The sequence below is a fragment of the Arachis stenosperma genome, chromosome 5 (assembly GCF_014773155.1).
Source record: "Arachis stenosperma cultivar V10309 chromosome 5, arast.V10309.gnm1.PFL2, whole genome shotgun sequence".
NCBI classification, from domain to species: Eukaryota; Viridiplantae; Streptophyta; class Magnoliopsida; order Fabales; family Fabaceae; genus Arachis; species Arachis stenosperma.
Genome location: NC_080381.1, coordinates 9,213,152 through 9,226,867, shown reverse-complemented (window position 1 = coordinate 9,226,867; position 13,716 = coordinate 9,213,152). Strand labels below are relative to the sequence as shown.

General features: G+C 30.6%; 1 protein-coding gene across 1 annotated transcript; it reads right to left on the bottom strand.

Moving 5' to 3' along the window:
• Positions 1-13,047: 13,047 nt before the first annotated feature.
• On the bottom strand, positions 13,048-13,716 carry LOC130980373 (secreted RxLR effector protein 161-like). Its single transcript, XM_057904063.1, has one exon. The coding sequence runs from the start codon at positions 13,714-13,716 to the stop codon at positions 13,048-13,050; it is 669 nt and encodes a 222-aa protein (XP_057760046.1).

The following is a 13,716-nucleotide window of genomic DNA, read 5'->3' as shown; positions in this document are numbered from 1 at the left end:
GGTTGTTTATGATTATAGACCAAATTTGTGTCAATTTTGCTGCATTAATAGTTTCTATTAACTCGAATTCGACTCAGTTGTAGTTCCTACTATGGGAGATTAAACTTAAATGACTTTGTTACATGTAATTGATGAAGAAATACCTAATATCGGAATATTTATCGATTTTAATTATAAGAGTTAACATGACAAGTAATAAATAGATCAAAACAAAATGTTGTTTGAGAAGTTCTGTTAAATATCAAAAGTTCATGGCGAGAACTTAAATTAAATAACAATAATGATATATCGAAAATTGCATGTAATATTCAAATGTTAATTGACTTTGTTTGGTTCATCAATACAATTAGTATAATATATTTGTTTTCTTACTGGCTAACAATGTATCGTATTATATCAGAGAAAATAAGAATTTTTTTAAAATAAAAAAAACTTTTAATTAAAAATATCTCTCTTAATTTTTTAGAAATTTTGTGAGTTTTGGGAGAAGTTAATACTCCTCAATTTTATCATATTTATCTACCTAAAAATAATTAAATACATTTATAAATAATAAAATAATATTTTTTGTAAATAAAGCTATCATCTAGCTCGGTCGAATATTTATAATATTTTTTTCACTTTCTGTGTTTATTGTTGATCATTGATATATATTATAAAATTTTTTACATTGTATTTTCAATATTTTTTCATTATGTTTATTCTTATTACTTCATTTTATATTATATTTAAATATGATGATTATTCACTAATATTGGTACACTAATATTAATTAAATTTAAAATAAATAATATTTGTTAAATCATAAATATTTTTTATAATGTAATAAATATTAATATTAATGTGTACTCATAAATATTAAATATTAATTAATATTAGTGGTATACCCATTAATATTTTTTAGAATGTAATAAATATTTAAATGTAACGTAAAGGATAAAAGGAAAGAATAAGGATAAATATAATAAAAAAATAAAAATGGTTGAGAATATATTGTAAAGAATTTATAGTACACATAAAAAAATCATCATAAATATGATAAAGGTAGATAATATTTTTATTTAAAAAAATATTATGTTATTATTTATAACGTGTATTTTATTACTTTTAGGTAGATGGGAGGATAAAGTTTATTAGGCGAACTTCTCTAAAAAAATTATGGATTAATTTTTTATTTTATTTAAAAAAATTCTAAAAAAAATAACATTAGAAAAACAATAGATTATGACGAAAAGGATTTGATCCTATACAACACACAGATCTTAGTTTTGACCGGTAGTCACGGGAGCATGTACTATTATATAAAATATAGTATAAACCTTCAATGAAACCAACAACTCCAACTGCTCGGAACAATTATTAATGCAATCACTGTTAAGTTACAAAGCCAATGGGCAGTCACCACTACTTCTCATAAGTGCGACGTCCGTTCTTCCCTTTACTCGCCTCTTAATTCAAGCAAATGACAGATTGTTTGTATAGTATTTAATATTATATTTGTTATTTACTGTCATTTTAAAACAGGGTTTCTTTAAGGAAATAAAACTAGTAAAACGTTTCTATTTTGATTTTTCTGTAACAAGTGACTTCAATGGGAATATCAAGTTTTAGTAGGAAAAAAAATATTTCTAGAGTTTAATGCATTAAATGTGTTGGACTAATTTAAAAAAAAAATCAATTTTTATCAACAACATTTCTTTAATTGTACTTTTCTATGCATATCTCGTTTAAAATGTTAAAATTTTATGTTTTTAAAATATTATATTATTAATAATTTGACATTTTTTAAGTATTTTTTGTTGAACTTTTATATAATATATATATTGGTATTGTTGAACTTATATTTTAAATATAATTATTATTTATAAAATTTTTTTCTTTGGTATATAATTATTTACGGACTTTAACTCTCTAGACTACCTAAGCCTGTTCTGTATATATCTTTTGTACAGGCTCAATTATTGGGGTATGCGGATCACCGGTAAGCTAACATAACCCAATTGTCTTATTCAGGAGGATATTTGGTTTATTGTTTTTGGACTGGAATTTTAGTAAATTTTAAGGATATCAAAAACTTGGCCCTCATACAAGAAAACAAGTATTCGGCCCAGTAAAGTTAGGATTAGTTTGAGCTGCTATCATTTGTTTTTAATGTTAAAAGTTAATTTGAAATGTACAAAAACAAAAGTAAATCTAAGACCCCACGACCAAAAAGAGTCTACAGATTCGTAAGCGAAACAAGTTTACGGAGGAGCTGCTGCCAAATAAACTCACTCATTTGTCATTGTTTGGAAATTATTTCTTACTTTGGTCTAGATGCTAAGTAGTGGATAAAATGATTAAAATCTTTAATATTGTATGTGAGTGTGGTGTGGGTGAGTGAATCTACTCCTAACACTATATCTTTATCTCTTACCACTACCCACTTCTTACCTCTTCCGGTCACCTTAATTTTAAATTTTAAATTTTAAATTATACATTAATTTTATTTAATTTATTTTTATTTTTTTTAGTTTTAAATATAGTGAAAACTCAAATTGAGAGTTGTTAGATAAAAATTTAGTCAAATCAATCAAATTATCTAACGACTCTCAACTATCAACTTCACTTAAAGTCGACTGAGTTTCTACCTTTCAATATTTCTTTCTTGTCAATTATCGGCTGAATTCACGTTGAGTCCATAATTTTGACCAAAAATAAAAAAAAGTTAAGACCAACAAACATCGATAAACTTATATATCTAAAATTTTACAACTTAATCCATAAATCAATCATATCTACTATGTACTCTCTTTTTTACTGTTAATACGTATTCCTTAAACACACATATAAAAATACTATTAAAGTTGGAGCCTGTCATATAGGTTAGAAGAGCTAAGAGAAAGTTTATGATCAATAATACAATTTCTTACGTGTGGATGTGAGCTAAGGTGCTAATCCTGTGATTAGTAAGGCTTTGTTGCAAATTTAATTTGCAGTAAGTTTGACAGAATAAAATTATATAATAGCACTAACAAACAACATACGTTTGACAGATTTTTTTTATAACATACATATCTAATTAGCCATAGAAATTTTCGTTGACAAAAGCTTTGTGGTGAGAGATTTTGTTTTCTATCAATATATCACCAAGATTTTTTTCTATTGACAAAAATAACTTTAAAAATTCACGTTGTTAATAAAAATAATTTCAAAAGATACTAATAATAAATAAATTTTACTAAAGATTTAAAAATATAATAAAAAATATATTAAATATATATTTTTAAAAAAATTTAAAAATTATATTTTGATATAATTTTTTACCAAAATCTTTAGAAAAATAAATTCTTTTAATTTTTTAAATTTTGTAACTTTGTGTCAAGTGAATTTTCTAAAATTTTTATTGTAAATGACTAAATTTTTTACAAAAAAATTTAGAGATTAAATTTTGTTCTAAATTTTTTTATATCATCTAAATATTTATTCAAATATTAGAAAAAAATAGATTAAATAGATAAGTCATTTGTCAATACAAATTTTTTTTGTTTTTTATAAAAAATATAATATTTATTAGTTAATACTTTTTACAATCCCACTAGAAAACCAACAACGGGTGCAATCAATTAGCAATTTTTTTTGAAAGAACGTGAATTTAAATGATCATGAGAAACATCTAAAATCTAATAAAAAGACATCCAAAATCTAAAAGAAATATCTAAATTCAAATAATTACAAGCGTCCAAAATTATTATAAAATTATTTAAAAATTTTATTTAAATATTTAAAAATTTCAAAATTTACTTTCAACATTCAAAATCATTTCAGAAATTCTAAAAATTACTTAAAAATTCTAAAATTATTTCCAAAATCATGTTAAAAATTTCAAAATTTTGTTTTAAAAATTCTAAAATTATTTTAAAAATTTTTAATAAAAAGAAACATCTGGAATGTAATAAAAAGAAACATCCAAATCCTAAAAAAAAAGATATCCAAAATTTTTTAAAAAATTTCAAAACTTAACAAAACAAAACATCCAAAAAATTACTACAAGAAATTTGTCGGATACCATCGAATTTACTAGCGGATTTACCAAAAAAATCTGCCGGTAACATGCTTACTATTGGATTCAGTGGCAGATTAAATATGATGGTATAAACCTCGTCAGTAACTGTTTACCGGTAGATTTTTCCGTCTCCTGCTAATTATCGGTGGATATAAACTTAATTCTGGAGCTTGTTACCGTCGAATTTTTCTCCGATAAATCCGTCGACAAACTTAAATTTTTTATTTAAAAAAAAAAGTTTTTAAATTCAATATATGATTTTAAATATTTAAATTTAATAATTTCTAAACTAACAAAATTCAAAGTTTTAAAATTTCTTGAGTCATAAACGTGACTTGTAAAATATAAAAAATAAAAAATTATAAAAATTCTGAGGACACAAATTTACAAGTTAAAAGTCACAACAATACTTAAGGATGATTTTAATACGAAATAAAATGTTAAGGACGATTCTAAATAAAAAATTACGTTGGGGACGGTTTCGATTCTGACCCTAAATGTTAGAGACCAAAACAATACTTATCCCTAAACAAAACAACTAAACTACTGCAATGAACAACTAATTAACTAAAATTTGAATAAGTTATTTAATAATCATCCTAATCTTCATCTATAAAAAAATCTTGACGAGTTTCACAAGCTTGCACATTACCATATTCATTATCAGGAGTTGGATTTTCACTTGCATTAGCTTGACTCGGGGCTATTTCTGTTCAGAAAAAGATTTAAAACAACAAATATTCAACAAGTCAGTTCAATATCACAGTAAATTTCTACAAATCAATAAAAATTATAGAATTTTGTTCAATGGCAATTACATAAATCATGCGCCAAAGAGTAAAAGAACATCAACAGATCAACTTTAAACAACATAAAATTCTTATGGCAACTGAAAGATTTATGAGATTTAAGAGGCTAATTCATAAGTTGTTAGCATACATTGAATCAAAGCTAACCAATCTAATAAAGTTTTGGCACATCTTTAACAAAGAGTAACAAATTTTTTCAAATGTTAACAAGAATTATTAAAATTTTAGCACAATTTTTGTCAGCACAACAAAAAACAAAGCAACAAATCAGAGTTCAGTACAACAAATAGTACAAAGAAAGCATTAGCTTCAATTCATGTCACAAAATTTTCAAATTCCAAACTATTAATATGATCATTAGCACAACAAATTTAATTAAAAAAAATCTAAAGAAACTCAACCAATGCCACCAAATTTCTCAGGAAGCCTTAAATTTTGATTCTGTAGACAGGTATCAAACTTGATAATTGGCATGCTCGCTTAATTGTAAAATTGAATATCACAACCAAATCATCAAAACCAAAAGTTTCCAAACCTCCACCATAATAAATTGCAAGAATTGATCAAATTTCAATGATTCACTTCAAACACAGATCATGGACTCACTATGTAGACGTAGCACTAAGAATAATAAAGAAGCAAGAACAATAAAGAAACCAAGAACACAACACAACTGAACAATAAAATAAAACTAACAAAAAAGAAAACAATAAAGAATCAAGAACAACCTTCCACAGTTCCACAACATAGCAGCTAGGCAATCATCAACAAAACGTGTTCTCAAAAATCAAAATTGAAAAAAAAGAGTCATGTACCTAACAGAAGCGAGCAAGGCTCGGCAGAGAAATAATGGCTGGAGGCGACCAAGGTTGAGCTTGGTGGAGGGACAAATCGCGACTAGAGGCAACACAACTAGAGGCAAGACTAGAGGCAGCACAATAGAGGAGGACGACGCAGATAAACATGAACAACGAGGCAAAAGAGGTCGACGGTAGTAGACGCGAATGTGAGCGGTAGGGAGGCTAACGGGGAGGTGATGAAGACAGCATTGGTGAGGGTGAGGGCCTGGCCTCTATTGTTGAAAGTGCGAGCTTAGCTTAGGGTGAGAAACTGAGAGTGAAAATGAGTGTGAGAGACTAATTGATGAGGAAGTGAGGGTTCTTAAAAAATGAGGGTCTCTGAATTAGGGTTCCCAAATTATTATTGTCAAAAAATTGAATCTGATGGTAATTGTTTTACCTGACAAATTCATTGCTAAATCCACTGTTAAACCCGCCTCTAACCTCTGACGATAAATTCGACGGTATTCAATATTTTTTGCAACGAATATTGAAAAAGAACATCCGAAAACTAAGAAGAGAAACATCTAAAAGACAAACTATTTAAAAAATCATTCAACCCCCAAAATAAAGAAACATCTAAAACATAAGAAAAAGAAACATCCAAAACTTAGGAAAAAGAAATATTCAAAATCAGTAAAAAGAATCATCCAAAATCAAATAAAAGAAAAAGAAACATCCGAAATATAACAAGACCTAGCAAAAAATGAGATATCCAAAAACTTTTTTAAATTTGTTTGGAGGGAACATCAATTCAAATTATCATGAGAACATCCAAAACCTAATGAAAAAATTTAAAATCTAAAAAAATAATATGTAAAATCAAATAATAACAAATATCCAAAATTGATTGTAAAATTATTTTAAATATTCTAAAAATTTATTTTAAAAATTTCAAAATTTATTTTAAAAATTCTTAATAAAAATAAACATCTAAAACGTAACAAAAACAAGATATTCAAAATTGTTTTAAAAATTCTGAAACCTAATAAAAGTAAACATAAAAAAACTAAAAAAACTAAGCAAGAAACATCTCAAACTACTAAAAAAATATCTAAAATCCAAAAACAAAAATATCCAAAATATAAGAAAAAATCGTCCGAAACTTATGAGAAAAAATATCCAAAGAGAAGAAGAAGAAATGAAGGAAGGAGCGCTCTAGTACACATCGTAACGGAGGGAGATGCGACGTTCAGCGGGGTGCGCGATGCGAGGAGGGAGCCGTGGTGGTTGGCTAGGCTGCGCGACGCAAGAGAGGGAGCCGCATTTGTCAGAACAGGGGCCGATTTGATCGACGAGGGTGATGTAATGGAGACACGATGGCGGCTCGACGGTGCAGGAGGAGGCAGTCGACAAAGGTATCGTGGATGAGAGAGAAAGAGAGAGAGAGAGAGAGAGAGAGAGAGAGAGAGAGTACAAGAGTGCATATAGAGAGTAGTTTGTAGTTTAAGGTTGTACGACGCGGATATGGAGAGGATGCATAAATGATTTTTTTGAATTTTAAAATTAAGATTATACGGGAGTTGGCTGAGTTGGCTTTTACTATAGTTGACTCCCTATACTAATCTTTTTGTTACCAAATTGATAATTAATTTATAAATTTAGCCAAAATCATAATATTCTTTTTACAGAATTCTAGTCGGTAATTAGCATTTATTCAAAGGATTATCTGTTTACAATAAATTTTCACCAAAACAATCCAATTTTATCGACAAAATCATCAACTAATTCTTGTATTAATTAAAAATTTTTGTGAAAATTTCACCTTGCTCATTATCGACAGAAAATTCACTATAAATTTGTCTGCTAAAAAATTAGTTGTTGCGTAATAGTATAGATGTAAAAACACACACACACGCACACATGCTTGTTTCTATTATTGTTGTCCCAAAATAGATAGCAGCCAGTGATTTGATGCCAGCCATCAAATTTGACCTTTGTCTGCTGATAATATATATTTTGGTCCATTGCCAGATGTGGAAATTTATTAGTAATATGTAACATATTATACTATGGAAGCGGTTTACTTGTTCATGTGTATTTGACATGAACATGATGTTCCGTTCATATGTACCCTTCAAATTTAATATAAATAACGCTAATGGTGAGAATGTTGTGAGTTTTGTTTGAGTGATGTTGTAGGTGTTGGCATCATAGTAGGCCAAGACCGGTTCTTCCGTTATAATTAAGAATGGGACCCATTTTGACGCTGTCCATGTACACCGTAATGTGGCTATGTCAAGCTAAAGTGAAGCCAAATCATGTTGTTAGTTTTGGGCTGACAATGTAACCAAATGGGTTTTTTTTTTTGCATCGATCGGGTAATTTGTCTTTTTGGTTCTCACTTTATTATATAGACTGGTGGGGTTTATTCCAAAAAAAAAAGAAGAAAGAATCATTAAGCCATTGGGTGAAAAAAAATAAAAAACTATCATTAGTTAATGGCATTGAGAATTTACATATTAATATATTATTTTGTCAATGAAAAATGCGTTGGGCTTTTTGTGTGTTACTCTTTTAGCTCCAATAGGATTGACATATTTTAAGATATTTGCGACGTAGATAAGTGAGATCGAAACACGATTGAACTGTTTTCCATATTATTTTTTGGTTTCCGATTTATTGTTTAGTAAATGTTAATGTAATATGTTACTTTAAGGAATATGTTTTAAAAGGTCCAATTTGTTTTAATTGAGTAAGTTATTATGTGATAATAAGAAATATTACTTCTGTTAACTTTCTCTAAAGTGAAGTTTCAAGCAATATCTAATATAAACATCACAAGCAATTTAGGTGAGATGAGATGAAGACAATGACAAATGGTTTTAACTCAAGAGAGAATATGTATGACATGGTTAGGAACATTAAAGTGGTTGTATGTTTTGGTGGATGCATGTGTGGGAACACGTCAAGCTAAGACACTTAACATAGAGGAATAGTAAACAACAAACATAAGAAGGTGGAATTTGAAGCCAAGACATATTTGAGTAAAGGAAATCTAGAAACCACTAATGGAATATGTGTATGAGTTTATGCTTTACGACCACTGCCGCTGCAATGTCGAAAGTGGTCAAGGGTAAACATTCATTCATGCAGTGCATCCTTGCACTCTGTCACCTATTTCAGCTTGTCTTCTAGTGCACACATCTCCTGTGCAAGCTCAGCATATTTATGCTTCCACCTCTGGACAAGATCATAGTTGTGGTCATCGATGTAGGTGTCTTGGATGCAGTACAATCTTTGGAGGCAGAGGCACGACGCATCTTCTATGCTTGTGTTGGGATTGAAGGCTATACGGACTGGGATAACCAATGCATCGGAAGACTACGGTGGTGCTATTGCAACAAGGTGACGATAAGATTTGTGTAAACCTCGAGTAATTAGTAAATAATTAACTAATAAATTAATTATTATTTAAAAAATTAGAAAATTAAATTTCATAGTTTAATGAAGTAGAAATAATTAAAATATATATTTTGACATTAATTTTAAAAGTTTTGGCCCAAAATTAGACCAAATGAGCTGAGCCGGTTGATCCGGGTCTAAGGTCCATTATATAAAAGCCTAAAACTTGGTTTCCTTTCCCTATTAAAACAAAGTTACACCGAAGAAGAGAGAAATCGGCGTCCAAAAGTCCCAACCCTCACAATCGGAATTCAATCGTCCATAACTTTCAATCTGGAGCTTTGATTGTCGAGCCGTCAGCGGCTACACGTTCGTCTCAGAATTCTCTATAAAACCCACAGAATAATTTGGTAAAGACTTTGCATTTTCTCACCCATACCTTCTCTATTCAGTTTCGAAAATTGGGAATTTAGGTACTGAGAGTTATATGATATTGATGATTTAGGTGAATTCTAGCAGTGAATAATCATTGTGTTTTGTCCAATTGATTCATAGATAAGGTAAGGAACTGTTGAACTCTTATGAATTATTGAATTAGTGAACTTTGTGATGATTATAGTGATATTATGTGAAATTAGATTGTGTTCTTGTTGATTTGGAGTTCAATTGGCTATTTGAAACGAAACCCGGGTGATTAAGCTTGAGGAATTGATGTTTGGTAGCTTGGAACTTGTGAAAGGAGAGGTTTTTTAGGTGTTCCAAACTTAGAGGAAATCTATCAAGGTATGATTTTGGTTTTTCGTAGATAAAATATAATGTAACGTGAAAACTTAGGTTAGAAGACCATAAGATAAGAATGAAATGAATGAATTATTGATGGATTAGGTATATGGTATGTGATGTGTGTATAAAGGACAAACGAATTTATATGTGTTGGATTGTGACTTTGATGAGTATAAAATAAACATGAATGTTGATGTGTTGAGAATTGATGGTCAGTTTGTGAAATTAAACTGAATGGATTGGTTGAGAGATGTATAATTCAATTTTATAAACAGTTTGTTATTAGAATTGGTTGGTTTTGGAAAAAAATTTAATGTTGGAATTGGTTTGATTTTGAAATGATTTGATTCTAGGAATGATCTGAATGACTGGGAGGTGTTTGGTTTGATGGTTGGGATCCTTGAAGGGTGGTAGAAGTTTGAGTTTTAGGGGAGGTGTTGTCGAAATTTTTAAAAGAATTTTTGAGAGGTTTTATTTTGGTTAATTTGGATTGAAAGAATAGTTTTATTTGATTTTGATTTATTTAAGAAAAGAATGGATTATGTTTGAGTTTAAATGATTTGGTTTTGAAATGAGATTGGTTGTCGCTCCCCTAAAGTCTAGAGGCCTTGTCGAGGAATTTAACTAATAAATAGTTTTTCTTTGCCTTTTGAAAAGAGTATAAATTCCAAAATGGTTTTGAAGTTAGCTCGAGAAATATGTAAATGAATGAGATATGTGATCCTAGGAAAGAGGTAGTGGCGTTGTCCACTTGCTCCAGAAAAAAGATGAGGAAGAAGAATGATGAAAACTGAATTTGAATTATGAAATTGAATGAATATGATAAACGAAGCATGATTGTGGTTGATTGATGATGAGTATATGTGTGTTTTCTCTCTGGTTGTAAGAGTGACAAGACACTTATTCCCTCTAATGGTGACAGGGCACATATTTTCTCTAATCGTGATAGGGCACATAATACCTCTAATGGTGACAAGACACATATTTCCTCTAATGGTATTATTGCGTAACAGAGAGACAGTGTGCGGATTTGCTAACAGACATATCGGATTTGGCTATATAACCGACAAATGAACTCATTAGCCATATGACAGACATGCATCATATGCATTTAAATGACTTGTTTATGTATGTATTTGTTTTGGATTGCCTAAATGCTTGCCTGTGACTAACCGCTATCTGATTTACTTGCTATAACTGCATTTTATCTATGTTTTGCTTGTTTGTATTGTATGTCTATGCAACTGAGAGACCCCTCATACTGGTTGAGGTGACGCTGAGGGTTGTTCCACTGGTGATTTGGAGGACTGAAGAAAAGTGAAATTAAAGTGTCAAGTTATATTTGGATTAGAACCTGAGTACCTTAGATAGTTTAAATGATTTCTGACTTAAAGTATAACTCTAAGTTTTGAATCTGGGTATCGAAGTTCTAGGATTACGTCTGGCTTTTCTGGGACCTTATATGTTATGTATGTTGGCACCTTTACCATGCTGAGAACCCCCGATTTTCATTCCATACATATTTCTATAGTTTTCATATGTAGGTCGAAAGACACCTTATTGAGCGTTTGGAGATTTTTCTTACAAGCGAAGAACTATCTTTTAGGCTATTATATTTTGTTTTAGTATATATATATATATATATACTCTGGCCAGCCTTAGCTTCGTAGGTCGAATCTGGAGCTTGATATCTGTGTTTTGGAACACTGATCTGTATATTATGTTTTTAGCCTTCTGTTGATCTTACCTATCTGTTTTACGATTCTCCAAGCGAGTGTGACACAATTTTCTATTTTCGCTTTTGCTTAGATTCTTCTTCAAGGATCCTAGATATAATTTCTTCCAACTATATTTATATATGTAGTTTACATCTTCGATGGTGGTATAGATCCCCAGGAACCAGCCTCAAAAAATGCAATAGAAGTCTAGGGAGTGTTTTTTGTCCGTATGACTTTTGTGAGTAGTTCAACACACAGGAGTGAATGGTGCAGAATGGGTGTTTATAAAGGATGGTATGTGGCTACCGTGTTATATACAAATTCCTTTAAGGGAGGCAGGATGGGCAGGGTTTCATTTGTTATTAGTAAAGTGGACCCCACGTAGAGGGAATCTGATTCTTTTATTGAAATTTGATTGCGATGAGCGAACAATGCGACCAATTGAAGTTGGGTGGTTTTTAGGAAAGGGAGGTTACCATTGAAGTAACTAGATTTTATGGGCTTCATATAAATGAGAAATTCACCCATGATCAACTAGTGAAGATAACTATGTTAAAAAGGTAAAACATGGGTTGTGTTTCACATTATTATTTGTGATCGTAATTAATATGAAACAATAATGAATTAGTTTGGGAAGCCAAGATTTTCATAATAGTACATGAAACAATGAAGTTTGTGTTGGACGAGATTCATGAAAAATAAATTTATTTCGTAAAGAAATTTAAAAAATGGAAGGTTTAAGCTTTCAGATTGAAGGGGCATTGTTGCAAGTTATAAAAGGGGAACAATAATGTTGTGACTAGACCAATGAGGTTGTCACATCTATGGTTTGGTTTGTGTCATTATAATCAAGAAATATGAAGTTGATACACCTAGATTTGGTAAGATTTGCCTTGTAGATAGTGCACACGTGTTGTGCTGACAGAATTGATATGATATGATTAGCTATGCCTATGAGATAGGCATAGGGGTGGCAATGGGATGGGCAAGGGCGGATTTTTGTTCTACCCGATCCCGTCGTTCTATAATAACCCGTATAGAACCCATCCCACTTTTACCTACGGGTAGTAAAAAGTTGAACCCAAATCCGCCCCGCCCCTACCCGGCCCCATAATTATTAAAATGTAACAAATAAAATAAAATTTTAAAGTTTATATAACTATCACTTGAAATACACGAATGAAGTGAGACAAGGATTGTGTTTTGGATGAATTCCTTGAGAGAATCATCTCTCAGCGTCAATATATATATACATAGGTACAGAAATTAAATCCCTTAATACTAGGAGATACAATCAGAATCAGATATCTAAAAACAAAAACTATATCAAAACAGAATAACTTATATACAGCCTATATCTCTCAGAATAACTTATATACAGCCTATATCTCTAATATGATATTCAACACTCCCCCTCAAGCTGGAGCATATAAATCATATGCACTAAGCTTGTTACATATGTATTGTATCCAAGGACCCCGGAGAGCTTTGGTGAAAATATCTGCAAGTTAATCGTTGAAGTTGACAAAGGTTATTACTATTTCCCCACTTTGTAACTTCTCCCTTATGAAATGGCAATCAATCTCCATGTGCTTGGTCCGTTCATGAAACACAGGGTTGGAAGCAATATGTAAGGCAGCTTGATTATCGCACACCAGTTCCATCTTACTTGGCTCACAAAACTTAAGTTCCTTAACTAATTGCTTCAACCATATAAGTTCACATGTGGCAAGTGCCATAGCTCTATATTCAGCTTCCGCACTAGATCTTGCTACAACATTTTGCTTCTTACTCTTCCAAGATATCAAGTTTCCACCAATAAAAACACAATAACCAGATGTAGAACGTCTATCAGATGGAGATCCTGCCCAATCTACATCAGCATACCCAACAATCTGGTTATGTCCTTTATCTTCATACAACAAACCTTTTCCTGGAGCACCTTTGATATATCTAAGGACTCTAACAGCTGCATCCCAATGACTATCGCATGAGGAGTCAAGAAACTGACTTAGGATACTTGTGGCAAATGAAATATCTGGCCGAGTGACTGTCAAATAATTCAATCGGCCAATTAATCTGCGATATCTACCAGGATCTGCAAGAGGTTCTCCTTGATCTGGACTAAGTTTTGTGTTGGGATCCATTGGTGTATCTACAGGTCTAGAATCCAACAT